Source organism: Haliaeetus albicilla, chromosome 11 (assembly GCF_947461875.1).
Source record: "Haliaeetus albicilla chromosome 11, bHalAlb1.1, whole genome shotgun sequence".
NCBI classification, from domain to species: Eukaryota; Metazoa; Chordata; class Aves; order Accipitriformes; family Accipitridae; genus Haliaeetus; species Haliaeetus albicilla.
In genome coordinates, this window is record NC_091493.1 from 32,462,887 (window position 1) to 32,490,260 (window position 27,374).

At 39.7% G+C, this 27,374-nt stretch overlaps 1 protein-coding gene across 11 annotated transcripts in view; it reads right to left on the reverse strand.

Moving 5' to 3' along the window:
- The window catches only part of ABLIM1 (actin binding LIM protein 1), a 209,877-nt gene that overhangs the window by 137,840 nt on the left and 44,663 nt on the right, over positions 1 to 27,374 (reverse strand). For 6 of the 11 annotated variants that reach the window (XM_069797057.1, XM_069797056.1, XM_069797051.1 and 3 more), the window contains exon 1: positions 9,801 to 10,120. The exons of 1 other annotated variant lie outside the window; for it this stretch is intronic. In XM_069797057.1, the coding sequence (XP_069653158.1) occupies positions 9,801 to 10,044 (244 nt within the window). In that variant the 5' untranslated portion in view covers positions 10,045 to 10,120. Of the gene's footprint in view, positions 1 to 9,800; positions 10,121 to 24,843; positions 24,971 to 27,374 lie in introns of those variants that run through there. 4 more of the 11 variants (XM_069797045.1, XM_069797048.1, XM_069797044.1 and 1 more) reach the window with 2 other exon arrangements.

Genomic DNA, 27,374 nt, shown 5'->3' on the forward strand with positions numbered 1-27,374 from the left:
TTTTCCATTATGCCGGGCTTTTCTTTGTAGCCTGTGTCATGCTATTCTGAATACAATCAGTCTATAATATTGGTGTTTACAATCATGTGCCATCATTCATTTAGAGTAAATGAAATTAAAATTTAGCAAATACTTCAATCACTTGATTCAGGAAACTACACAGTATATTCATTCTGAGCTGCCAGGATTTGGGGGTTTAGTGCTTTTTTAATAGAATCATTTTATATTCTTTCAAATTAGACTCCTCAGGAGTAAAACATTTCTCAGGTTTTGATCTCTTAAGAGGTCTGGATTTCTTAAAAAAAAATTTGATTTTCTGAGGTTCTTGCAAGCAAGCTTTTCTTAGTAGGCTGCTATTCTGTGTAACGGTAATACAGATAAAACAGTAAGAGTAACATCTAATTTATTGCAGAACAAAGTAAGGGAACAAGGACACTTGGCTTTGCTCTAAACATTAAGAAGCCTGTAACACACATGCTTATGTAAAAAGCACCCGAAACCTCCAGATCATCTTCAGAAACAGATGAGAAAAGATGGTTACATTATACTTCCTTGCAGTGGCCCCAAAAATACAAACCTCACTGATGGGTAATCTTCTGACTGTAGGTATGTACAAACATTTACCTCTGAACACATTTATGTTATTGATACAACAACTGGCTTCCAAACTGCTTATGTTATTGCTAATCCTTAGAAAGGAGATCATGTTTTTTTAACACCTGTGCAAACTTTTACACTATGCACACACCCCTGGCACTGAACTGAGATACAGTACAGTAATATGCTGTAGTGACAGTGGTTTAAACTCGAGTATTTTTTTTTTAAACTACCATATAAAATCATCACTATTCACCTGCTATAAATTGAATTCATCTACCCAAATCATGACCACAACCAGTACTGTTGCTGATAAAAATATGAGTGTACTGTCAGTAACCATTACTGACAGTAACCACAATTACTACTGAAAACCGCAAATAACTTGCATGAAGGCAGGGATCCCCAACAGGAAAGCATATATGCAAGTTTCATGCTTTACTGTGCATGCCTAAGGTTAAGGAGATTTGATATTGATAATCCACTTCAGAATTGGATTAACTCTGCAGAATAACCCCCACAGCCTGTCTTGGGAGTTTTGACTCAGTGAAATCAGCAGGAACGTAGTAAAACGCACTAGTCTAAAGAGCTTCTCCATAAGAGATCCGTAAAACACCAGATCGAAGCAGCTTCCACCCCATCAATTAATTTGCAGAGCAAAGAAACAAGTTCGTTTTGCAATCTCAAGAGATGTGACAGAATATCTCAGTAAGCATTAACCTTTAGCATATGCCTCAGCAATACAGCATACAGCAAAGCATGCAACAATGCAAGTCCACGATCCCTGAAGATGAGACAACCCATCATGTGGACACTGGATACATACCACCCTTACATTTAAACTAGACTAAACCAATTTTCACTGTGCCAAATGACAAATTCCTTCTCTTCTGATTCCATACTAAACTATAAATAGGACTCTAAAAAAGGCACCTAAATCTGTCCTGCAAACGTATCTCACTCCCAACAGCTATTTCCTAGTCCAGTGTCCTATCAAATGAACCGCAGAGAACCTCAAAGAAAAGATAAAAATATGTTTTCCAAGTAAATACGACTTGGCTACATAGTGTAATATTCATACATTCAAACAAGCTTTTACAACAAACAAATTTTTTTTATCACCTCACTCCAGCATCTGGAACTTTTCTCTTAGTGGCTCTGATTTTATCTGCTAGCTAGGGAGGTCACTTGTTTCAGCATGTAAAGATTTATAACTTCGAAGCTTTCTTTTAAATTATTTGTTGCTGTTTCAGTAGTAGGATCATCATAAAAATATTAAGCAGATATACAACAAATTGATAGTCAAAACAGAGGAGGCATAACTCATTCCAACTTCTGCACCGACTGGAATTTTTAAAAGATAACTACAAATGCTATTTTGCTGCTGCTCCATAAGAAGGTTTGCTCACAGTTAGTTTACACCAAACCGGATGGCTTACTGCCTCTGCTCCAAAGGAGAGTCACATATTTTAAAGGAGAGTTTGCCAACATAAAAGATAAACAAACAATATTGAACCTTCCAAGTATTGATGTATACTGATAAGCTAATTGGGTTTACATTTTTGCATTTTACAGTTTAATGCTTCTATGTTTTACATTGAAAACTGCACAGACAGCTCCACCGTCTAATTCACGTGCTAACAAACCAGTGATAAACATTCCCTGGTACCACAGCGGTTTTGCATCTCACCATAAAGACCTGCTCTTAAAGGAAAATAACTGAAAAATCAAAAGCAGGATAATGCAAACACTGTAATCACACTCCCCCATTCTTACACTATCTTTTTTCCCTCTAAGCTGCACCTTGTCTGCATCACCTGGGTGAAGAACATTCCTGCTTCCCTTTATTCCCTTCTCCTCCCATTAACTATTTTCCTTTTACTGAAAAAAATCTCTCAAACTAAAAGCCCCTTTTAAGGTCCTTGCATACAAAAGTATAATTCGTGATAGCCCCACCTCTCAGACATAAAGAAGAAGGAGTCAGCACCAATTAGTATTCATCTCTCCTCACCCAGTACATGAAGGATGTATGGGAGTGGATGAAGTGAGGGAAAAGGCCATGTACCAAACTTCTCTCTCCTCTTCTACCCCCTCCATGTCCCAAAGTCAAAGTCGGAGTGAGTGAGGACAGCCATTTCCTATGCCTTTCTCTCTGCTCTGAAGTTTTCCCACTTTTTCACCTTTTGGACAAGCAGAGCACGCCCAAGGAATGGCTTTCAGAGGAGAAGAAATAGCAATTTCTACTTCTCTTTTCCCCATCCAGTGCCACAAGTATTTTACTCACTGGCAGAAAGGCTAGAACTTCTCCAGCTTGAAATCAGCTTCCATTTCAGATTTACCTGTATTTTGCCTGCCTGCAAGAGGCTGAGGTGGCTCTGGGAAGAGGGGCCGCTGTCTTGCCACTTGAAGTGGTGGAGGGCAAGGCACACCAGCTGTCCTGCTTCAACCCTGCCCAGGAAGGGGACTGCATTTCTCTCTCGGTTGTTTGATTAAAACACTGAGGTTATACAACTGCAAGTGAGGGACACAGGAGAGGAAGTTTCAATCAGATACAGAACAAAAGCAGGACTCCCTGTAAACAACAGTGGGGGATGTGCAGCCACCATACGCTCCTTCCAGTCAGAAAACCACCTGCACCCATCAGTATTACGGAGTTACAGACCAAGTGAGATCTTTGCTTCAATTCCCCTTAATGATCTTCACACTACTGCTATTGCCTATGCACATAGCCACAGAGGAAACCACAAAATTGTCATTATTTCTTTCTACTTAAAGCTGATTTAGCTCATCTTTCTTGCTAGCATCTAGTAACAGTAGGAACTGCAATTTTGTTCTTGTTTATTGGATAACAGATAACAAAGAATTTAGGCAGAGAGGGAGCAGTGAGCCCTACAGAGGTGAATTCAGTTGCTCTAAACCACGCTACGTTAATGCAGATTAAAGCTAAACCGCTGATGTACTACAAAGCAAATTAGCTCGGATTGATCTCGAACACTGGCAACAACTTGTCCCACAGCAAATGGAAATCTGAAAGAGGAAGCCAAGGTTTAAGACGACATTAAATGTTCAAATATTTTAAGTGAAAATGTGGCAGCGATGAAATTGGAGTAGAGATACTGCAAACGGGCAGAGGATGAAGAACTGGTCCTAACTGATTACTTTTTAAATTTAATTTAAAAAACCAAAAAAATCAAGCTAACTCTGCATATTTACAGAAGCAAAGATTATTAGGGCCTAACACAGACAGGGAGTTTCAGCTATGCTTCTTACTCAAACACAAAACCACTATTCAGTATTTTTCACAAGCATATCTGTGCTTCTCAGGACAATGCAGAACACATCTCCATTTGACAACCCCTTATTCATCTGAAGACTGACTAAATCCCTCACTTATCTCCACTCTTCTAGATTGAGCAAACCTAATTCTATTAATCTTTCCTCATAAGTCTTTTTTCCTAACACTATTCTCACTGCCTTCTACTAGTTTCCCTACAATTTATCAGTATCTTTGTCAAAATGCAACGTCCAAACCTAGAGACAGTACCCAGCAGAGTGCTCTTCAGAAGAGAAACAGAGAAAAATTATTTACCTTGCCATACATATCTCCTGCTAACACATCCCAGAAAAAGAATAGCTTTTTTTGCAGAAGTATTATACAGTTGATCTATATTTACATTGTGATAAGTATCATTATCCTCCATGTACTTTTCTGGAGTAGTGTTAGTTATTTCCATTTCTTATCTGTGCAAGTCCAACACTTTACACTTTTAGTCACTGAAATTCAACTGCGTGATTTAAAACCATCTAGCTGACTTATCAGGACTACTCCGAATTGAGACACTGTCCTGCAGAAGAATAACATAACACTCCTAAACCTGGATTACCACAGACTTCAAAAGCATGCTCCCTATTCCATCATATAAGTCAGCATTATAAAAAAATAAAAAATTATAGGTACTGAGGCCAGGAGAGATCGCTCACTTGAAGGAATCAATTTGAAAAGCTATCAAAAAGAAGAACCACCTTATCTGAAGTACATGAACAGTCTGTTCAGCACCTCTCAGCATCTGAAGAGTACCACCTAGTACAATGCCAACAGAAACTGGTTTTTCCTCTCTCCTATCACCACTTGCCACATTCAAGATTGCTTAGCTTTGGACACCTGACAAGTTCACAGGGCACCATTAAAATCCTATGGCTGTAGGTTAATCAAGTGCACATTCTGTGGGGAGCTACTATGAATATTATCCGCAGGTAAGACCAAAGATTAAAATAAGAATTCTTTTTTTCCATCTGTGCCGTCCTCCTTTCTGTCCAGGTAACAACAGGGACTGCGGTCTTCAGACTGCCCGCTCTTGGGCACTCCTTGGTATTAAAAATGGAAAATGGGAATGGGGCACAAAACAGTGCCTGTTCATTTCTCTAGCTGGGGGGTCTAGCTTTCCTGCCATAACGCAGCAAGAAAACTCCACTGATGCAAGCAAGCTGATGTGTGGGAGCTTAGAGGTAAAACAGTGGGCAAAGATTCAAATATTTATGCTGCAGCTAGTATTTTAGAATCGGACCTTTTATTTCAAATCTGCAAAGCCCATTCCTCTCAAGAACACCCTACCTCTGTGTCTTCCCTCACATCACCATGTTCATCTCCTCGACCCCTCCTCCCTGCAAACATACACACAGAAAAATCAGACCTTCTTCTCCCCAGACCCACATTTCTCAAAGAATAGAATAGACTATTTCAGTCAGAAGGGACCTATGATGATCATCTAGTCCAACTGCCTGACCACTTCAGGGCTGACCAAAAATTAAAGCATCTTATTAGGGCATTGTCCAAATGCCTCTCAAACTCTGACAGGCTTGGGGCATCGACCACCTCTCTAGGAAGCCTGTTCCAGTGTTTGACCAACCTCTCGGTGAAGAAATGCTTCCTAATGTCCAGTCTAAACCTGTCCTGATGCAGCTTTGAACCATTCCCACGGGTCCTATCGCTGGATACCAGGGAGAAGAGGTCAGCACCTCCCTCTCCACTTCCCCTCCTCAAGAAGCTGTAGAGAGCAAAACAATCATAGAAACATTTAGGTTGGAAAAGACCTTCAAGATCATCGAGTCCAACCGTTCACCTAACACTGCCAAGTCCATCACTAAACCGTGTCCCTAAGTGCCACATCTACACATCTTTTAAATACCTCCAGGGATGGTGACGCCACCACTTCCCTGGGCAGCCTGTTCCAATGGCTGACAACCCTTTCAGTAAAGACATTTCTCCTAATATCCAACCTAAACCTCCCCTGCCACAACTGGAGGCCATTTCCTCTTGTCCTGTTTCCAGCCACCTGACAGAAGAGACCAGCACCCACCCCACTACACCCTGCTCTCAGGTAGTTGTAGAGAGCGATCAGGTCTCCCCTCAGCCTCCTTTTCTCCAGGCTAAACAGCCCCAGCTCCCTCAGCCGCTCCTCATAAGACTTGTGCTCCAGGCCCCTCACCAGCTTCGTTGCCCTCCTCTGGACACGCTCCAGCACCTCCATGTCTTTCCTGCAGTGAGGGGCCCAACACTGAACACAGGACTCGAGGTGCGGCCTCACCAGTGCCCAGTACAGGGGGACGATCACCTCCCTGCTCCTGCTGGCCACGCTGTTTCTGATACAGGCCAGGATGCTGTTGGCCTTCTTGGCCACCCGGGCACACTGCTGGCTCATACTCAGCCGGCTGTCGACCAAGACCCCCAGGTCCTTTTCCACCAGGAAGCTTTCCAGCCACTCTTCCCCAAGCCTGGAGGGTTGCATGGGGTTGCTGTGACCCAGGTGCAGGACCGGCACTTGGCCTTGTTGAACCTCATACAACTGGCCTCAGGCCATTGATCCAGCCTGTCCAGATCCCTCTGTAGACCCTTCCTACCCTCGAGCAGATCAACACTCCCACCCAACTTGGTGTCATCTGCAAACTTACTGAGGGTGCACTCGATCTCCTCATGCAGATCATTGATAAAGACATTAAACAGAACTGGCCCCAATATGGAGCCCTGGGGAACACCACTTGTGACGCACCTCCATCTGGATTTAACTCCATTCACCACAACTCTTTGAGCCTGGCCATCCAGCCAGTTTTTAACCCAGTGAAGAGTAAATAGGGTCTCAGGGCTTCATAAATTTTCCTGCACCAGTCCAGTCTGTTCCCTGGCTCACCACTGAATTGTTTTCATGCTCTCTGGATTCTCCCCATGCCTTTCTCATCCTCTCAGGTTCCTTCTATCTTCCTTTACATCTAATTGATCCAACACAAGCAGTCATTCTCACAAGCGCTGCTTTAAATTAAGACTGTTATATAAACAGTTACTAAACTCATACATGAGGTCAGTTAGATAATATGGTATATATCTCCTTTCCCTCAGGTGTACACTACTGTCGCATCCAGGAGGAGTGCATAAGGTGTCACCTGTACATGCAACAGATGACAGTATCTCATACAAGAAGCAACATCACACAGTTCCAAGCCAATTTTCTCTCTAAAATTCCACTGCTCTTTTGCAACCAGCTTTCAACTTTTGCTAGTCCTGAGTATCAGACATTCTTCCACCGAATCCTTTGTATGGGAGTCTGGCTTCCAGAGAACCGAAGCCACGTGCTGAACCAGGTCTTCTAGGCTAAGACAGATTTTGTTGCAGCAAACCACATGGCCGGCAATCCCTCTTGTGGGAATCAGTCCCTTACCACCTCCCCTAGAAACAGGACGGAAGGTGGCTCATCAGTCCTTGGCCAAATGAACTCAAGGGCAATGCAGAATGAGGGTCCTTTCAGTGATTCAAAGTCACTTTTGAACTCCTCTTTTTTAAGTTTTCTTCAATGTTTAGAGTACTTTTAACTGTCAGTATCACGCCACCATTTAACCTGATGAGTTTAACCACCAACATTCCTCTTATGAATTTCATGATATAAGTGCTAAGTAAAAACAAGTCACAGGTTAAATTGGTGAGACTCAGCTCCTGAATACTAAATAGCTCTGCACTTGTTGATAATTCCTGACCTTCCAAAAACCTAAAATATGCGCCTTTCCTTATGGTTATGATTCCACTGATGAGTAGCAAGGAAAATATTTAGTGAGTCTCCGAATGCCTTGAATAGGGTAATTTCTAATCTCTGTCTGTAAAGCCAAATACAGACAGCAAACTGTCTTTCAGCAGGGTATATAAGCTGCTAAATCTTGTAGCACTTGAGGCACCGTAATCCCCAAGCAGGCACATGGCCTAAGAGACAGACTCATGCGTTTTGCATCTTAAAGTCATATACAGCTTTTACAACCAGGCCGATTTCAATCATCATTCCACTATTTTTGTTCTAAGTAGGTGAGATTCTGATTCCAATTGTTGTAATTTAAGTAAAGCCAAGACACCAGACACCTTTCAACCTTTCAGCTAGTATTATTCATGGCACTGGAATGCAGCACCACAATACACATCCTATTGAATAGTAGCACCCAAATTGTAGGATGAAAGGAAAAAAAGCCCCAGTGGTTATTTGAATTATCTATTGCAGCATAATGGTAATCAGAACCTGTCCCACTATCTTTGTGATTGCTTACAAATGAGTGAAGAACTGCAAAACTGCAGATTTCTAGATTGATTTGAGCCCTATATAAATTAGAAGAAAATTGCACCTGTGCAAAAAGGTGGCTCCCAGCCTGCTACAATGGCAAAGAATTTCTTTGGAGTCCTGAATGGATTGCTCATATAGCTGGTCACTGTCCATTCAATTAATTTTCTATCCTAAATTGGGATTTATAAAAATACCTAAATTGTCTGTAGAAGTTTTCTCCAGAATACCAATGTGAAACAGCGGGGAGGTTGGCAAGGCAGAATGATAGTTGCTTTTTCTGGTTCACAGCCATATTATATATTTGCCTCATGTTTTAGCAATACCTTAATTAACATTTTAGTTTTAAAATAATTGATTACTCAGAAGCAGTAACTATCCAAACCCAGCATATGGGTTTTGGCCAGTATTACTCTTACAGTTCTAAGTTCATTTGGTACAGAGCTGACTAGCAAAAAGCTATCTGCCCAGAAGAAAAAGTGTTATCTGGTGGTGACAAACAAACTTGAAAGCAGATCTTTGAAAAATACTTGCCTACCATATACAATCACTCAGTATTAACATTTTGAGGAGCTGGGCAGTGACAAGTATGTAGCAGTTTTCTCAATCTGCTAAGTACAGGCAAAATTCCAGCACATAAGCAGTTTGGGTTATCAAAACTGAGGTCCATAAAGCAAGTCCTAGAATAGAGTATCTTTGAAATTTATCTGAAAGTTTCAGATTAACATTTAAAGCCAATTTCATAGATTGGAGTTTCCAGAAAACTTTTTTTTTTAACGTTTTTAATGGATTGTAACAAATCAGTTAAGCTGATGAATTCCACATATAAGTCCTCCCACCTTCGATAGTTCTATGAAGGAATAAACTAGTGTTCAATATTAATTCAAACCAACCAAATTTTAGGAACTACTGGGAGGAACAAAAAGGATTGTTATGACTCTGTACATATACCCACATTATGCTACATGTTGAATACAGTTCTATTCCCCAATTTTTCAAGGGTTACAGTAGAATCAGAAAAATGAAGGTAAAAAGGATAATCAAAGGCATGGACTGGCTCCTGCACAAAGAGCATCTAAATAAATTATGTCTGCTTAGCCTGGAAAAGGAGGTACCTGGATAAAAGATACAACAGAATTCTAACAAGCTCACAAGTGACAAGAAGGTGGTGAACACAGACTTTTAATCACCACTTCCAATTAAAAAATGAGGGAGCTTCAAATGAAACTGCTTGGCAATAGGTTTAAAACAAACAAAAGGGAACATAGTTTCATAAAACCCATAGGAAAACTCTGGAACACACTACCACAGGATGTTGTGCTTTCAAAAGGTATTTTTCTAGTTTGAGTACTTCTGCAGATTAAGGCCCCCTTTGTCCCAGGACGGCCATGTAGAGAGCGCTGCACGTATATCCATCATCTACTTTTGCTATTCAGATTCTAATTCGGCTTTTTATTCTTCTTTCCCTCCTCTCTGTCAGAAATATTTCTCCACACCTGAGCACACTTGCTGTCATAAAGCATCTTGCTGCTACACAAAAAAATAAGTTAACCGTAAAGCAATTTAGCCTATTCACCAACCAAAAATCAAGATTGGATGCTAGTCCTCACTTACCCAGATCCTCAGGAGTGTCAAATAACCTCTCGCATAAGTAGTAGTCATCTGGATTCAAGTATGGCAGTTGCTTCAGCAAGCTCTGCTTAGGAATGAGATACAAGACCTCTGCAATATCCCCATCCTCAATAATTGACATCCTTTTGACTGAATTTCGGAATTTCACCCTTTCCAGCACCAATTCTTCAGTTTTACTTGATCCACACAGCTTCCTAAAGCTGTTTAAGATGGGGAAAGACGGCATTTCTATTCAGAAGAAGCTAGGGAGAGGAACCTGTAGTGCATGTAGTCAGTCTACTACTCATGGGCACACTGCCCTTACCAATCCTTCTCTTTTTCTCTTATCCAGCAAAGCAGATTAAGAAAGATATATTTTTAGTGATTATCTTCAAGAGATTATGACAGTATGCTTGATCAGGTGACTGCCATCTAAAACTATTGTAATCAGTTGCAACTCATCCCTGGGAATGCAAAAATCAGAAGCAAAACCATAAAGAGTATCTGAAAATCAGATTAATATTCAGGACAAGAGAGAGAACGTAACTGAGTTATATAAGAGGATTAGTTTAAAATCAAAAAACCTTGCTGTGTCAAAAATCTTATTATGGAAGAATCATCATCATAAGCTACAAGTGCACATCTGTGCATTTAATCTACCATGCCCCTGTTCCATGCCAGGTCTGTACGTGAGTTACGGCAAAAAGGTTATAGTAAAGGTAGAGCACGTTGGTCCTCCTTTCTGAGGAAAGTACAAAGGCTGGCTAGCGCTACTTCATAAGCAGATTTCTTTGGAGAAATCCTTTCTGCAGCTTTCACTGCCTATTCCAAACAAAAGCACATAAGCTTTCCCCTAACTATTAAGGATTGGTTCGCTTGTGCTCTTCCTCTCCACTCTCCTGTGTGGCTGCCAGGAGAAGCTTTGCAGACACTGTGCCAACCCTTCCTGCTTCACTTACAAGAAGTATTTACATTAATCCAATTCCAGTGACTTGCTAATCTAATCATCTAATGAATATTTCTCCCTGGGTAAAGGCAGAGTTAATCATCAACTGGGCACTGGAAAGTCACAGGAAATTCCAAAGCGAAAGACATAAAAAAACCAACCCTAACCTAAAACAACATTCATCATCTGTAAGAGAAAGTTACAGGTAGACCTCAGACCAGGACCTGCTCAGAGACAACTTCAGATTCTTTACTCAGCCAAAATCCCAGAGGCAACTGCGCAGTGTTTGGCCCAGGCTTTCAACTCACTTTAACATACAGAAGTTAGCTATAGCTGCAAAATGACCTGGTGTAATAATTGCACTGCTTCCAGTAAAGCTTTTGCTAAATCAGAAGGTAAAAAAAAACACCAATAGGCTTACTGAGCACAGTGAGAAACTCATTTAATTCTTCCCTCAAAACCCAGAATTCAAGTACTACCTACAGATGGGGACAGGCTTTGAAGAGAAGACTGCTTTATTTACTATTTTAAAGAGAAAATATCATCTCACAAATCCAGGCTTTGATCATGCATTATTACACACCTCCTATGAGGTCAATTACTTTTTATTTTTCAAGTAGTACAACTTCTACTTTATCTTGAAAACAAGCCCAAAATCAAAGTTCCCCTTAAACAGCCATTCTCTTAGGTTTTAAAATCAATCATGGACACAGTGAGACAAAGCCAGAATAAATCTGCACCACTGTACTAATTTTAATGGGGTGATGCTAATGTATATTTGAGGAAGAGCAGGCTCAATAAATACAGCTATTCAAGTTCTGCCTTAGAGTATCTTCTATCAGATCAGAGATCTCAGCAAATGCTGTGTTTTAAGTATTCCCCCTAGGAAATGAAGCTTTGCAGCAATTTTTCAATCTCGCCCAGATTTCACAACCTACTGACCTGCACACCACAGTCGCTCAGTGGAAAAGACAGATCTTCTGAAACTCTACCACTTCAGCTGAAGGTGGATCACCATTCTGTGCTGAAAGCAGAGGGATGACTCACAGGAGACGGCTGGATGCACTGTAACACAAGTATCTCTCAGCTTAGTGTAAAAGTGTCATTTGTTGCTGGATAATCGGTGACATTGCTGATAATCTGGCAACAGCAGTGCCAACTATCCAGCCTCACCAACACGTCAAGGTGGACTTTGCCCTTTGAGGTAGGTGAGGCAAAAGCACAGGCTGCCCTGACATTAACTCTGCTGCACAAGTTAATCCTCAGAGAGCAGAAAGGTGAGCTCTGCAGTAACTTTTCAGACTGTTGCAACGTTTGCTACAGCTGGGCTGCCTAAATCCTAGAAGAAAAGCTTGTCCTACTTGGAGTTTGAATGCACTGGTTTAAGACCAACTGCTGGTTTTCTGTTGTAGCCATGCCAATTCCAACCTTCCAGCTCTGTTCACCTAGACAGTCGTTACACCAGCTATTGCAGTAAGTACTAAACCAGTATGATCTGTTGTGTAGCAGTAGTCAGAACAAACTGCAGTCTTCTCCCACATAATCAAACACCATCTAAGCTGTATAAAGCCTCTATCGACTCCTTTAACTCGCAGTTTGCCCAGAAGAGTTGCCACTAAGTGACAGAGGTGAAAGGGCAGAGCAGAGGCACAAGAGGCTGAACCCACTTTCACCCATGCAGGGATCTGTTCCTGCACTCGGCAGGCATGACTTCTTCAGGTACAGCAACTCCAGCGTTAGCTTGGGAGGCAGCAGAGATCAGTGCCCTTTTCCCACAGCGTCTCCACTACAGAAGCAGTCAGACCGTGACCTCTGTAGAAGGGTCCAATGTTATTGAAAACAGTGAAGTGCAATCCAGTCTCCTTCTGCCAGCAACACACATGAGATTGGTGGGAGACTATGGCAGCAGCTCAGTTTAGACTAGCGTTTAGTGACCCTAACATGTCACTGCAGAAGCATCCTGCTTAATTAAAAATAAGGTCCTCCTTCCTCTGAGAGTGACTCCTCTAACGATGCCCCTTTCCAGCCCTGCCTATTGCTGTCATTGTCTGATAACTGCAGTCTCAAAGACCACATGCTAGCTGCTGCTTATAACACAAAGCAATATGATTTATTGTTAGTGGGTTTTAAGTACAGGGCATGCCTTTAAGAGCCTCCATCCTGTTAATATGTAGTTTAAGAGGACAAGAAGTTTAAGCAAGCAAAACAAGTCCGGAAAGCATCACAGTGGCTTCCCACGTCAGACGAAGGGCTGTTTGGAGCAGCTGGATCCAAGGGTCATATCCTTGCGTCCGAAGTAAAGGACAAGGCCTGAGACAGCCTTGTACAACACACTGTTACCAAGCACTGGGATTCAGCCTTAGCCAGAATCAAAAAGGCAGTGGCGATCTCCTACCACTTAAGTCAAGCACTCGATTAAGTGGAAAAGATTGATTTCTCATATTCTTGCTGAAGAGAAAAGAAAAAGGCAGAAAACACAAGGGCACAACCCTGTCCTTATGTTTCTTGAAAGACATTCTCAGGAATCCAGGGCATCCAACCCAGTAGTGTTGAGGAAATTTCCTCAGTATCTGCCAAGCAGCAAAATATTTTTAAATCACTGCCAATTCAAAGCCGTGCCTAACCCAAGTATTCAGTGCTGGGGGCTCGAGCCTTCACAGAGCACAGTTTGAGGTATGGACACTTTCCAGACTGACAGTTTTCACAGGGGACTGGATATGACATAGAAATTAGGCAGACTAGCTACTTTAAATATTTTATCTCATTCCCAACTTCATAAATATTTTATTCATAAATATTTGCAGCCATCTCAAGACCATTTCCTATTCAATTCCCTCTGAATTCACCAAACCAATTGGTTGTCCGGATGATAAAAATAATACCTATATGTGTTTCATATACAACCAGGAACAGAGGTTTATGTATTAACACTGCTAGAACACAAGTAACAAAAATTGGACTGCAATCCACAAATAAACTGCACAACAGAATAGCAGGCACTGAATAATAGCAAAAATTAGACACCATGGGCTAAAATTATAGTAGAAGAAATATCCCTCCATCCTCCCAAACAACACTGAATATTAAACTGGCTCTTCAGCTAAATAAAAGGCAGAAATGTGTAGTGCACTAATGCAGTCTTTAATTGCTTCTGCCATCAGAACTAAACTTCCTGCAAATGCATTTCAGTGTGACTTTATTCTTGCATTGAAAGCAATAAAAACTCCAACCAAAAAAACAAGAAATTGAAGTCAGTCATACTAGTTGAGCAAAACCTATCTGCAAAGAAAAATCAAAATAAAAACAGAAAACAAGGCAAAACAAAACAAAATTTCCCTTTTCCCTCATACCATTTCACATTTATTGCACAGGTAGATAGCCCCAAATAACGTTTCATGCATCTGTTGAAGGTGACAGGACAGGATTATCTTCTTCTCCCGTGTAAGAATTCTCAAAGATATTGAGAGTAAGGAGAAAGAAAGAAAAGAAAAAAAAAAATAAATAAAAAGGGCCTTCACATAAATGAAAAAGGAGCAAGCAGTATGCCTATTTATAACAAGAAATATCGTTATCCAAGCTATAAAATAACTAAAATAGCAAGAGAGAGAGCAAAATATCATTCTAACATTCAAGTTCACACACAGATAAAAAAAAGAAACAAAAGCTTTCTACATGTGGTAACATTATTCCATACACGCAGCTTTTTCACTTTTGACACACACAATTTACTTACTCAAGACTGCAGGTTGATGTACAAAACACTCAACTGTTTACTGTAAACTTCAGAAAACACTTCATCCACATAATGGAGACCAAAAAATCCACATGCACATCTTTAATTTTTTTACCTAAATGTCCAAAACAGGCAGTCATCTTCTGGGCATACTGACACAAGCCATTCTCACCGTAGGGTTCCTCACCAACGACCTGTTCACTCATTGCTTCAGAAGGAGCTGCCTTTCTCTGCAAAGTCAACCAACTACTTGCTTGAGACTGATAAAACAACAGAGCTTCCTCTTCCCATTTATCTCCATTAATAATTCAGGTACTACATAAAATTTGCTGAGCTTTAAAAACCGGTAGTGCAAAGCTACTTTGTGGCTTTTGAAGTAATCATGTTTTAGTCCTTAAAAAGTACTTCAGCTTACTATATTCCAATAGCTTACAGAAAATATTTTCAAATTGCAACAAAATCCATTCTCTTGCTGCACAAGGGGAAATATTGTTGGGATTATGCTCAGATCAGTGAGACATTTAAAATATTCACCCAGCCCAAACCCAGAAACAGAATTACCACCACTACTGAAATGTGTTATAACTTACTCCAGGAAGCAGACATGTCCACTGCTATAAGAGCACCACTAGTTCATCATATATTACCATGCACCACTCCTCAATGCTATATATCTTCTGGGGACTGGGAAAAAAAAAAGAGCCGAGGTACTAGGATCATCATATTTTCCGGTACTTTCTACCACAATGTATTTCAGAAGAACGAAGGCACCACAGCCAGGAGCAACAGGAAGAGGGTATTTTCTCAGCTCACTCAGTGGAGCATGAAGCCCATCTAATCTCATTGTTATCTTGGCTGAGAAGAAAATACATGAGAACTGACTCTAGTGGTCCTGCTTCAGGCCAGCTGCAGTGGCCACACATACCTGTCTCTGTTCTGCTCTTCAGAGACAAAGGCAGAGTGCTATCAGACTAACTAGGGGAGAAAAAGCATAAGAAAATCCACTACAAAGCACACAATCAATGACACCTACTTAGCTAAATACTCGCAGAATGGTTTTGGCTATATTCTCTTGACTCAGGTGACCATTACCAGTGAAGAATAGGCATTCCTCATAAACAGATTTGCTCCTTGTCCACCACATTTGTTTTTTCTCCATTCACTTAATGCTTGCTGCTTCCTCACTAAGATCATATCCGTGTATGAAAAAATATTTAGTAGAGATCACATGACTGCTGATGTCCAAATTAAGCACTGTTACTACTAAGTAGACACTTTAAAAAGAAATCTGTCCTAGTACATCTGCATGGAAATTTTACTCGCAACAGACTGAAAAGCCTAGTTATTAATATTTAATATTACTTCAACAATTTATTGTCTATAAAAGCGTAAGATGTATTTAAAAAAGAACTCAGGGGCATTGGTATCTTTTATTGTGCTAACGCTATGAAGGATCCACATAGATAAGGATTTTACAGTCTGCAGGTCTCTACCAAGTTGGTTTACCGGTTTCAACCCATACAAGCTTCTATAAGGTAACCTACAGTACTGCCTATGACCAAAGAAATACAAAGACCACAAAGCCACAGGGCATCTCTATACTGGCAAAAAAGGAGTGGCTTAGTGAAAACAGCTAACTCAGGTTAAAGTGATATTAAGGTAAAATGATTTGTGTTATAACTCAGCTGAGCAACCCAGTTAAGCACAAGTCTCCCATATAGGCTTGTTGTTAAGCTGCCAAGTCAAGATTTTTTTCTTCACTGCTGTTAGAACTGACATTCAACTCATCATTAGCCAAATTCCATCGAAAAAAACACCTGGTTTTGCAGGACATGCATGCAAAACACAGTATTGAAGAACTGTTATGAAGTCTGTCAAGTCCATGAAGTCTGTGAATGTCTGTATGGAAGGGCAGTAGCAAGTTCAAGTCTGAATAGAATGAAGCTACATTTGTATCATCTTACACTGCATCAAACACCAACTCTTTGAAAACCCATCTGGGGACATCCCGACATGGCGCAACGCAAATTAGATCTCAGTTTTATACATTAACAGAGAGATTTGCATGCACAAACTATTTTGCTAAACGAATTCAGAATAAGAAAGCACATGTTAATTTATGTATTGATTTCTTGGTGTCCATTCCAGAACACACATGAAACATTGCTTTGCCCTTTATTCTTCCATTACAATTTGCAACCAAGAAAAAACACAAGAGAAAACACAACTACATTTCTATCTCAGACTTAACTAAGACCACATGGTGACAATTTCCTTTCCCAACTGATGACATTTGCAAAATCTTTCAGCTGAATTAAAGCATTGTGCTCAGCTTCCTGTTATCAACTATGTATGATAACTTTCATGGCACATGAGCCTTTGATAACAAAAGACCAGCTTTGCAGTGCATTGAAAAGCTGGACAGGCAGCATAACAAGCTCTTGGGAGTGCTTTTCCCTTTGCTGTACATTCAGAAATTGAATCTGACTCACTTCCCTAAACCCAGCATGCACCAAGTTTATCCTTCAGTGAAGCAGTGCACATAAAGATTAAACAAACAAAACTATCTAAACAATATGCTTGAGATTACATCTAATCGTCTTTTTCTTGGACAAAAGAGAGCAACACCAGCCATTTACCATCATGTGCAATTATTAGCTGGGCTGAAATAGTACACAGAAAAATCAATCACAAAATGAAATATTTAAATGATGTCAGGGGAAAAAAAACCCAATAACGTCAGTTAGCAAAGTACTGCCTACTACCTCTGGAAGTCTTAAAACATTCCTTTCAAGCATCAGGTATTGGCCACTGTCAGGGATCAGATACACACCCACTGGAAATGACAGAATGGTTTAAATCAGTTTCATAACTACATCATTTCTGTATTGGATAATCCACTTCCACTAACAATACTGCAAATAAACAAACAAATTGTTTTTAAAAAGCATCTATTAAGCTTATGTAAAAGCAAGAAACAAAGCTATCTGTAGAACTTCAATTTTACTAACATAAAACAAAATACCAACTCTTTCCACATTACTGTTCTGTGAAACTTGGAAGAAAAAAAAAAACAAAACACCTTTCACTTTCCTTGTAATTCCCAAACTCACCAGTTGAAACATTTTTACAACCTACCAACAGATTTCTCAAATGATTTTTCTACCTTCTGCAGGAAGCTGGCATCTATGAAGGTTATCCAGTTTCATTTTTAAAATTATTTCTTCTACCACGTTTAAAGCTAAAGCTGAGAGAGACAACTAAAACCTCAACCTGTGATACAAAATGGTCAGTGTCTTTGGAGGCAGAAAGCTGAAAATTCATATATTCAGAACTGGACATCAATCTGGCAAAGGAACCAAACTAAGCGGCTTCATCACTCCCTTTCCATCATTTGATATTCACACAAAATGAATTCTGCAATCAATTCTGGCTATAGCTGTCCTTTAACAAAACAAAACAAAAAACTTACATTTACTGAATCTTGAAGTGTCCACGCTTTCTAACACCTATGCCTAAAGGCATTTTTTGACCAAGGTCTCCATTCCATTTACCACTGTGCACTGTTCGTGGCTGGCTACTGCCACTACCCAGAAATGAAGTGCACTTTCTGTGGCACTGCACCTGCAATGCCAATTTATTTTCCTGTTAATGACCAAAGGCCTCAGGTAATGCTGCTACACTTAAGGCAAGTACTAGTGAAGAATGTCACCAACATCCAGATGAATTACTGCCACATCCAGAACAGCCTACGGAGATCCTATTCTACTCTACTGAAATAAGTAGCCAAACTATTTGCTGAAATCCATTTTTAGCATTTAATGCCATCACAGCTACCAAAGTATCTGCTTCCGTAATCAATTATTCAAATTATTAATAAATAGTGAGATTAATAGTAAGAAAGTAAGATTGAAGGGCTGGAATGCTAACCTGGGATTTGAGAAACATCAAGCCTTTGCTCTGCTACAGACTTGCTCTTCGTCCCTGAGCAATTCCCTTAACCTCTTCCATGGCATTTCCGGTACCGCTTCCCCACCCCCACCACCCCCAAGGGATTTGTAACAATAGGTACATTAAAGACTGAAGTTTTCAGATTCTATGATAATGGGAACTACAGAAGCACCACAGATAACAACACTAGGGAGTAACTGGTCAGCATTAAAAAAAGAGGTCATATAAAGCATAGCTGAGTGCTTCTCCTTGATCTTAATTACCTTCCAACTTCATTACCATACTTCTTAGTGATTTTCCAATAGATTGCAGCCCTTATTTAACACTAAAAGTGCTCATTTCCCCTGGAGAATCACGTTACCAGATAAGGCTAACATAACTAATTCTGTACATATTTTCTGATCTGAAAATTCCATTTTTAGCTATTCTGCCCCAAACAAGCAAAATGACTGTTACTCTGGTTGCTGTGACTAGAAGAGTACACAGTTATCAGGTTATGACGAAAGGCATGATTCAACCAAAGGCTATTTACCTTACTTTATCAATTCCAATGTTTATTTCAGACTAGTCATGGAAAAAAAATAAAATCTCTGTCCTCGACTATTCTCAGACACAAAATAACAGTGTGTGCATTAATGGATCTGTCTATTGCATTATTACAAGATGAGGTGGCTCAGCATTTTATTTCCTGGCAGCACAAGGCTAATCTATTGATCTATAATGTCAAGAACACTGCACCATGTATTCTTACAGCAAAACCAATCCTTTTCACTTACACGTAGGAAAAAAAACAACTGTAATTGCTGACAATTGATGCAATTTTATAGGTAGTATATTGTGAGTTATATGAAATATAAATATAAAAACTGCTGCACCCCCAAGACTCTGTATGATTGAACATCTGACTCAATAACACAATTCAAGTGCTTGCCTATCTCAAAGCTTATAAATAATCCCACGACTTCCATGGGGCCGTGCACTATGCTTGAAGTTAAAGAGACGCCTAAGCCACTCTAGGGAATAATTAGCAAAAAGGATCCTGGCAGAAGCTGGCAATCCTTCAGATATTCAGTAGGAAACTGGTTTTTTTCTACTCCTCAGCAATGTTTAGGCATCTTTTATTTAAACGGATATTTGAGAAGCAAGTAAGTACTGTGGAAAAACATTTAAAATTTTTAATTTTCTTCTACTTGTGGTCATTACTATGTAACAGTTCAGCCTGTAATAGCCTGTAAGGAACCACTTAAAGAACAACAATCAAAATAAATAAAAAAATCAAGACTAAATTATATTAGCTAGAGGCCTCAAGAGCTAGAGATGGTTCATTAAAATAGCTCCCCATTGTGCTTCATATTCATTTTGCTTTTCCAGACAATCACAAAGGTAGCTTCAAGTTAGCAAAGACTTTCAAGATAAATGTAATTCCTTTAATCAGACTTTTTTCTTTACTTTTCCTTTCTTGAACTTTGACATTTTTCTTCCAGCTGAAAGGAGAAACTCTTTGTAACATTCTCTTCACAATGTAGACTTGATAGTAACTGAGACAGAACTAAGTTGGGAAGCAAAGAGATCAAAGTTGAAAGCTCAGTTTTCTTTCAATCCTCGTGTTTATTTCTTGTACCTTTATAAAGAGCGATATGTTACAAGCATGACATCAAAGAAAGCACCACTCCTCTTGTTATGTATTAAAAAAACCTGGATATTATTATACTCTCCTGACAAGTCACATGATTACAGAAATATACACGCAACTTCACTCAAATGCTGAACAGAGAATTATATTAGAAGAAAGTCTTCTCTAGATCACTGCAGGACTTCCTGAACATCTTACTTTAACACTCCCCACGCTCTCCTAACAGTGGATCTTCTACTGTAGAGGCAGAACCAGCACACATGATCGTAAGAAAAATTAAGTATTTCTCTTGCTGCATCAAACCCTCGAGGTCTCCAATATCATAGCCATTCTTGGAGGATGGCATAACTCTAAAAGGATAACTTTTGCAGTCATACCGCCCTCTCCTAGCTTGAGTGAAGCCCTAAAAGAGATTCTTTTTCATACTATAAAGACTAATTTAAGTACCTACCAGAAACCAGTCGAAACTTTTTGTCCATGTCCGTCAAAACTAAGAATAGGAGGTTACCTTTCTACAAAGTGGAAAGTATGGCACTGCTACAGGATGCCAGAAATGACATCAGATCAGTTCATCCACTGCCAGCATTCCTTCTAAAAGCAGCTTTAAATATGCTGTGTTGGCTAATCTTTGTTTTGTAATTAAATAAATCCTACAGCACTGTTGAACCCTTCCTCTTGTGGTCAGCACTATCTTCTGGTTAAATCAGCTGCACGCACACACACAAGTGATCAAGAGCCATGTTAAAAACTAAGAAACTGTCGGTTAAGCAAAACTATGACTCTATGAGCAGCTCACTTCTCACACAGGGATCACATTCTGTACAGGCAAAAATGAGGCCTGGACACATCTGAAAATACATTGATGGGGCAGACGAAAGACTCAGAATTTAGTTCAATTTATTCATGACAGAAAATGACATATAACATACCATATAATCACCGGCATTCGATAAATTGAGGTTTTGGTCCTCTTGAGTATCCCATGGTCTCATTTTGCTTGTTTTTTCTTGATAGTTAAGAAGAATCTACTCAAATAAGCTCTGCAATCTGGCACCAACAGGAAAAGCAACAGTCAGAGAAACATGCCAAACTTCCAAAGCTGACAGGACATTAAAAAGGAAAAACATGTCCTTGACTTGACAACAGGTACAGCTGGGTTTGTTCTTTACCAGTGCCACTCAACACAGAACAGGCCTTATTTATGATATTCCCCTGACATGTACAACATTGTGAAGCTGTGCCTATCAAATCCTATGAGAGTTATCCAAAGATAGTACTAAATCAAGAGTCTTGATCCTGCAGTGGAAGTGGAGGGCATTTGGCATCTAGCAAGCTACAATTTTGGAATAGAAGGTAGGAAATAAGATCTTACAATACTGGGAAAAATCGTTCCAGTGGTATCATAAACTATGGGAATGGTGAATGAGTCAAATGGAATAGCTACAAAGAATCTAAGACCACTATGTCGACTGCTTGATTGATATTTACCATATTATATTTGCCACAACAATTTACAGCAGTATTTCTTCAGCAAGAATTTCTTGATCTTATCCTGCCACTGCTTGACCAAATGCCATCTATTGAGGTTATTTGGTTTTGCCAGTTAAGGTCATGTGTGTCGTGGGCTACTAACAAAAGTAGTTTTTCCAGGAGGTGAACTTTAAACAAAAGTGTGGGTTTTTTAATTCTTTCTAAATAAACTGTAACTAAAACATAATGTAAAGTCAAGATGGCCCTGGCCATCTTTGAGAGAGAATCTGCTGCTGCATTCTTAGTCATCATCACATACAGACTCTGTACTTAAGTACCAGGTACTTAAGATATATTAAATGTTGCAGCTAGACAGTTACTCCACAATGGCAGGTCTGATGCTTCAGGTAGTGTGCAAACAACTATTACTAGTGCATGCTAGGAGGTTGGTTTGGCTGGGGGGTTTTTAAGTGTAAACACTCCCTCAGTGTAGAGCAAAGCTTAGTTTTCTTTTATTTATGTTGACATTACCACTGTGGTACTTGTTTAATATACAGATTTACCACTGACACAAATAAATGACCAAAAAAAAAAAAAAATCCCTTTTCCATGCAGTTCAGCTCCAACATCCCTTCTGGTATTAACGCTCTCTACGCATCTTCAATTTTTTGGTAGGAGTTTTGCCCTGGTATGATTTAGGAATAGTTCTGCAATTGAGAATAGCAAAACAACAACAACTAAGGAAAGTAGGCAAGCCAGCCAATCTGTCAGGCTGTGCTAATAAAAATTGATTGATGAACTTCTAGTAGCACTAAGCAATATTTTCAGATGAATCAGTTAAAACAGGTGCTGACCACTACAGGATTTATCAGTAGAGAACCTTATGTTATAAACATATGTTGTGCATATTTTCAGACTGAAACCAGTTGGCAGCTTCCAGTTATTTCCTTTTTAACTATGAATGAATTACAAGATAATACATTGTTTTCTAGTGGTTTTCTGATTGTTTTGTTATTGAGTTTTTCCCTCTGCATTTATGCTTTCTTTGGAATCCAAACCCTCCCAGTACTTTTCCTAGAATCAATTAATTGATTCTGGAGAAGTAAAAAATTTCAGTTCTCCAGCTGTTTACTGGATTATTTATTATCAGAATAAGGTCAGGCCTTCCAACAACAAATAGCCAGCTGACAAAAAGAATAAGTGGATGACTTTTGTAGAATGTGAAAGCCAGCATGTGAAACTGATAAAAAAAAAAGTAAAACAAAACAATCTGTTTTCATTATCCACTTCAATGAAATGACAAATGTATAGCCCCAGAAGTATCTCCCTAGATTAGATTTCAAAAGAGCTAGACTCAAAACCTCCTCCTAACGCTAGGGAAGAGAAAGTGCAAACACCTACAGAGTAGCAGGGAGAAGTAATCAATCTTCTCTCCTGTGCTTTATCAGTGTGGCAGTCACGAATTTATCTACTAGGACCCAACAGTGAGAAGAGATTTCCATACCCGCACAAGAGGTCACCTGCACCAGCCAAAGCAGGCAGAGATATAAGACAGACTTATCCAATTCTCAGTATATTTGGTCGGGAATGGAGAACCAGATATTCAGCCCAACCTCACTGTAACAAATCCCCACGGGCCTTGGAAAAATGTTCATTTGATCACTACGTTCACATAATGATATGGTAGTTTCCCACATCACAACAACAACACAGAAACAGCTGATTTTAACCAAATGCTATGGTATTGTACTTCTGTGGAGATTAATTTATATTAATGTAATAAATCCTAAATAGTATTTTGAAAATAAAGTAGTAAAGAAATAAGGAGGGAAAAAGAAGTAATTTTGCACAGCGAAGTCAGCACGCATTGAGAGAAACAACAGAAATAGAACTGTTATTCCTAGTTAAACATTAGGTTAAGTGTTTGGCCTACAAAGACTAATTAGCAATGGAAAAATAATTTTTTACTGTTATAAACAGTTGGTAGAGAGTTTGGGTTGTGGGGTTTTTTTTAAGTTAAAGTGATACTTTTCATAAAGAGATTTACACAGTTCCTTAGTATGTCTACCTGCACTTTTTTTAAGCTCCAGACCCATAAAGATAGATGATATCTGTGTAAGACATTATTTTTAAGTGACAAATATTGGATTAGACAATGCAAAGAAAAAAAATAAGACTCTACTTCTTCCAGCTCTAACCCCTGAAGTCAAATGGGTATCCAAAGGGTTTATTTATCTGTCCAAGCGTAACAGAGAAAGCAACTACCCACACTTGAGTTACCAAAAAAGCTACATATATCTTTTTATGCTTACACCTCTTCCCCCACCTTTTTCTAAGATTGTGGTATACAAAAAGAGAAATGTTTACTAAGCAAGCTAAGATTTGCATACCTCTTGGATGCAAAGAGTATATCCACTTTGTTGTAACTTACCACCAAAACTGTGCTGAATGTGCTTTTGGTGTTGACAAGCAAAATGCTTTGAGTCTCATCTCCTCGTAACTCCCTGCAGGTTGCTACACGCTGGCATTCTGTACTGCACAGTCATACCTGCAGCACCTTTGAACATGGGAAAAGTGCTGCTCACCAGCAACAGCTGCTCAGCGTCCTGCTGCCTGCTTCTCTGTGCAAAAGCAAACACAAGTGACGGACGGTTGCAGGACAGCCAAGAACTGGTAGGTGTGCTCAGTCAGTAAATCACTGATTGTACAACGACGTTTCCTCAGGTTAAAAGCTGCCCTCGGGAGCACCCTAAAACAGGTCAGTTATCAGCTTTTCATTCAAAGCATTAATTAACAATACTTTGAACTTTTATGCCGTCTTCCACTATGAAAATCTAAAACCTCTTTATACAGAACCTACCCCACAGCAATACCACGCTGTCATCATCTTTACCTAGAAGACAGAGAAAATGCAAAATAGAGCAGTGAAGTACCTCTCACAAAAATACACATGGAGTCAGAGCTGGATAACAAGCCTGTTTAATGCCACCGAGTTGTGCTCTGCTCCTTATAAGAAAAAATCCAGTCCAGGGGAGAAACACATGGATGCATGCACACACTGTTCAGCCATGTAACAAAGTCCACTGTTCATAAAATACACCAGACTGGGAAGGTGTTTAACTGTTCAATCAGTAAAGAAAAACATACTAAAATAAAGAAATTGCTCTATCAACAAACATCCCAATTTCAGTCCAGTAGCACTTCCTCAGCCCGTTTTCCTTTGTAAATCCAAGAACTAATGCCCTGTGGATGGCTTAACCTATGTAATTTATCAATAGAGATTTTCATTGCAGAGCTATAGCCCAGGACAAACCTTTGCCGTTTGCGGAGCTCTGATGTATTTCTAGTTCCATTTGTGCTCTCGGGCAGTAATGTTTCTGGACCTCAAAAGCTACAGCCTTTCAGAGTACAGAAGACACGCTGGAGGAACAACAGAGATCCTTCAGAGGTGGCTCACTCTATGGCTTTACTCCTAGTATTTCCTGGGTTGAACAGTACTAAAGGGAGTGGCCCAAAGCAAAATAGGTGTGTCTGTGTTCCCAAACAGTTTAAAGGAAGAGTGAGTATTTTCCTCTAGATATGCCATTAGTCATCAGGACCACAGTATGTTGTCTTTCAAACAGTGACATGTTCCAACGTATTGACCATCTCAAAGTAGCTAATATTATTGATAGCTTTCTTTTTCATACAAAAGGATCCTAACCGGCCTCAAAGGTTGATGGCAAATACAGACTCGATCTTGTCCTGAGATATTTTCTTTCTATTTTACTCTGTGTGTCATCTCCACTCCACTGCTTCTCTTTTATGGATATATTGCACCCAAACAAAAGAGTAACAGCCTGTGGAAGATGGGGATCAAAGGAACACTGCTACCACTTTCCACACACACTTACAGCAGGGAAAGGCAAAGAAAGTCCCAGGCACCTTCCCCAGGCTCCCACAACACCCGACCCGGACAGAGGCAATTAGGCTGACTCTAAGTGTAGACTTCCAGGCATTTCCTTCTACGCAGTTGTACATATCCAGAGACAAACTGTTCCATGAGCAGCTGAATTAATGAATCTTTCTTCTTCTGACAGATTTGTGTCTCAACACCCGTCGGGTTTGCCCTACTTCCATGTAACATCCTCCTGGCAATACCATTCCCAGAAATACTTTCAGTTCCTTTCCATTTGTCTGCTTTCCTGGTTCCTCTCCATGTCCTTTAAATCCATCCACAGAACCCTTAAGCCGTCTTCCTTTTAACTGCTTCAGTATCTTTGGTTTCCACCCATACTTTCTAAACTGCACTCTCTCTTCTTTCACTCTCTCATCTTTCTCCTGTACTCCAACTGCTGGTTATTATCTTTAAATTCTGTTTCCCTGAAAGGAGGAGAGAGGGAAGGCTGACAGAGCAGTTGTATAACCCTCGTGTCCTAGGAAATGAGACTGAAAAGCAGCCAAAACAAGGTGCAGAAGCTGACAAATTGCAACCTGAAGCCCTCTCTAGAACACACTTACAGTACTCTGTACATTATTATGGACTGAGAGATGCTGCTGTAACAAGAATACCACTTTATCCCTAAGATTTCACTTTAGACAACAAAATACACTACTTCTCCTCTAAACATTTATGAAAAGATGCCAGAAACATACAAAAACTTTTGGGTTCCTGGGTTTGGGTTCCAGCCAAATTTTGGCCAACTACTTTTAATTCCCTGCTTCAAACACTAAATCCTGAATTTCCTGAACTCTTGACTTCATTTTCCCCGCAATGAACTGTCACTTTCTCAGCCAGCTTGTTAAAAATACACACTCATGCAGACGCATAGACAAATGTAAACACAGGCACAAAATCTGGTCTCTCTACCTTTATTCTCAGTCTGGCTTTCTCCTTCTCTGGCTTTATACTTTTTATGTGCTGCCAAATTAAGTGGAGTGCAGGACAGGGCGTTCACTCCATTTGGACTTTAACATGCCTGACTGAAAATGATTAGCTCATCAGAAACACTGCTTTCTCTCTGTCCCATTTTTCTTTTTAATAATCAAAGCACTCCAAACTTTAATTACCATTACTGCCACTCTGATGTGGTAAGCAGATAGAATTATTCCTGTTCTACAGACAAAAAAATTAAAGCACTATATTCCCAGGAAGTGCTGACCACTAGCATTTATTTATTTTATTTACTCTGCTCCTAGATACAATTGCATATTGTGTATCTGTCTCAGATAAAATTGTGAAGAGGAGCTCTGTGGGTCCAGAAATAAGGTTCTTCTGTCCTCTTTAAGAGACACATTCCTGGAGTGTGCCAGTGTGACTTCTGCAGTTAACCACATTTATATCTTTTTTCTTTAAGTGAAGAGAGGAAAGAGACGGAAGATGAGAATGATTCAATATACATCTACATATTGTACAAGTCATCACACTCACACTAGCTATGTATTATTAGTAGCTACAGCATTAGACGCTATATTTGAGCCACATACTAACTTAAGTCTTCTATATGGTTATGTATGCATATACACATCACCTCTGTAATACAACTGATTATATGTTGATTTTCATCTATGTTAAATTAACTGACCATACCTAGTAGTTTAGTACACCATGTAAGAAGTGATCACTTCTCACACATTGTACTAGCCCTGAGTCTCTCCTCAGTAATTTCTGTACATGTTTCCTAATGCTGAAGGTCTAGCCTCCAGAAGCTCTGGAGAATTTGAAATCTGCCAGTGTGCTGTCATAAACATTGTATGTTATTCCCATGAAAAAAACCACACAAATCTCGCCAAGTGAGAAGACTTTGAAATACTACAGTCTAGTATGCTCAGCAGAGAGATGTTTTTGTTTGCTATTAAAGCTCA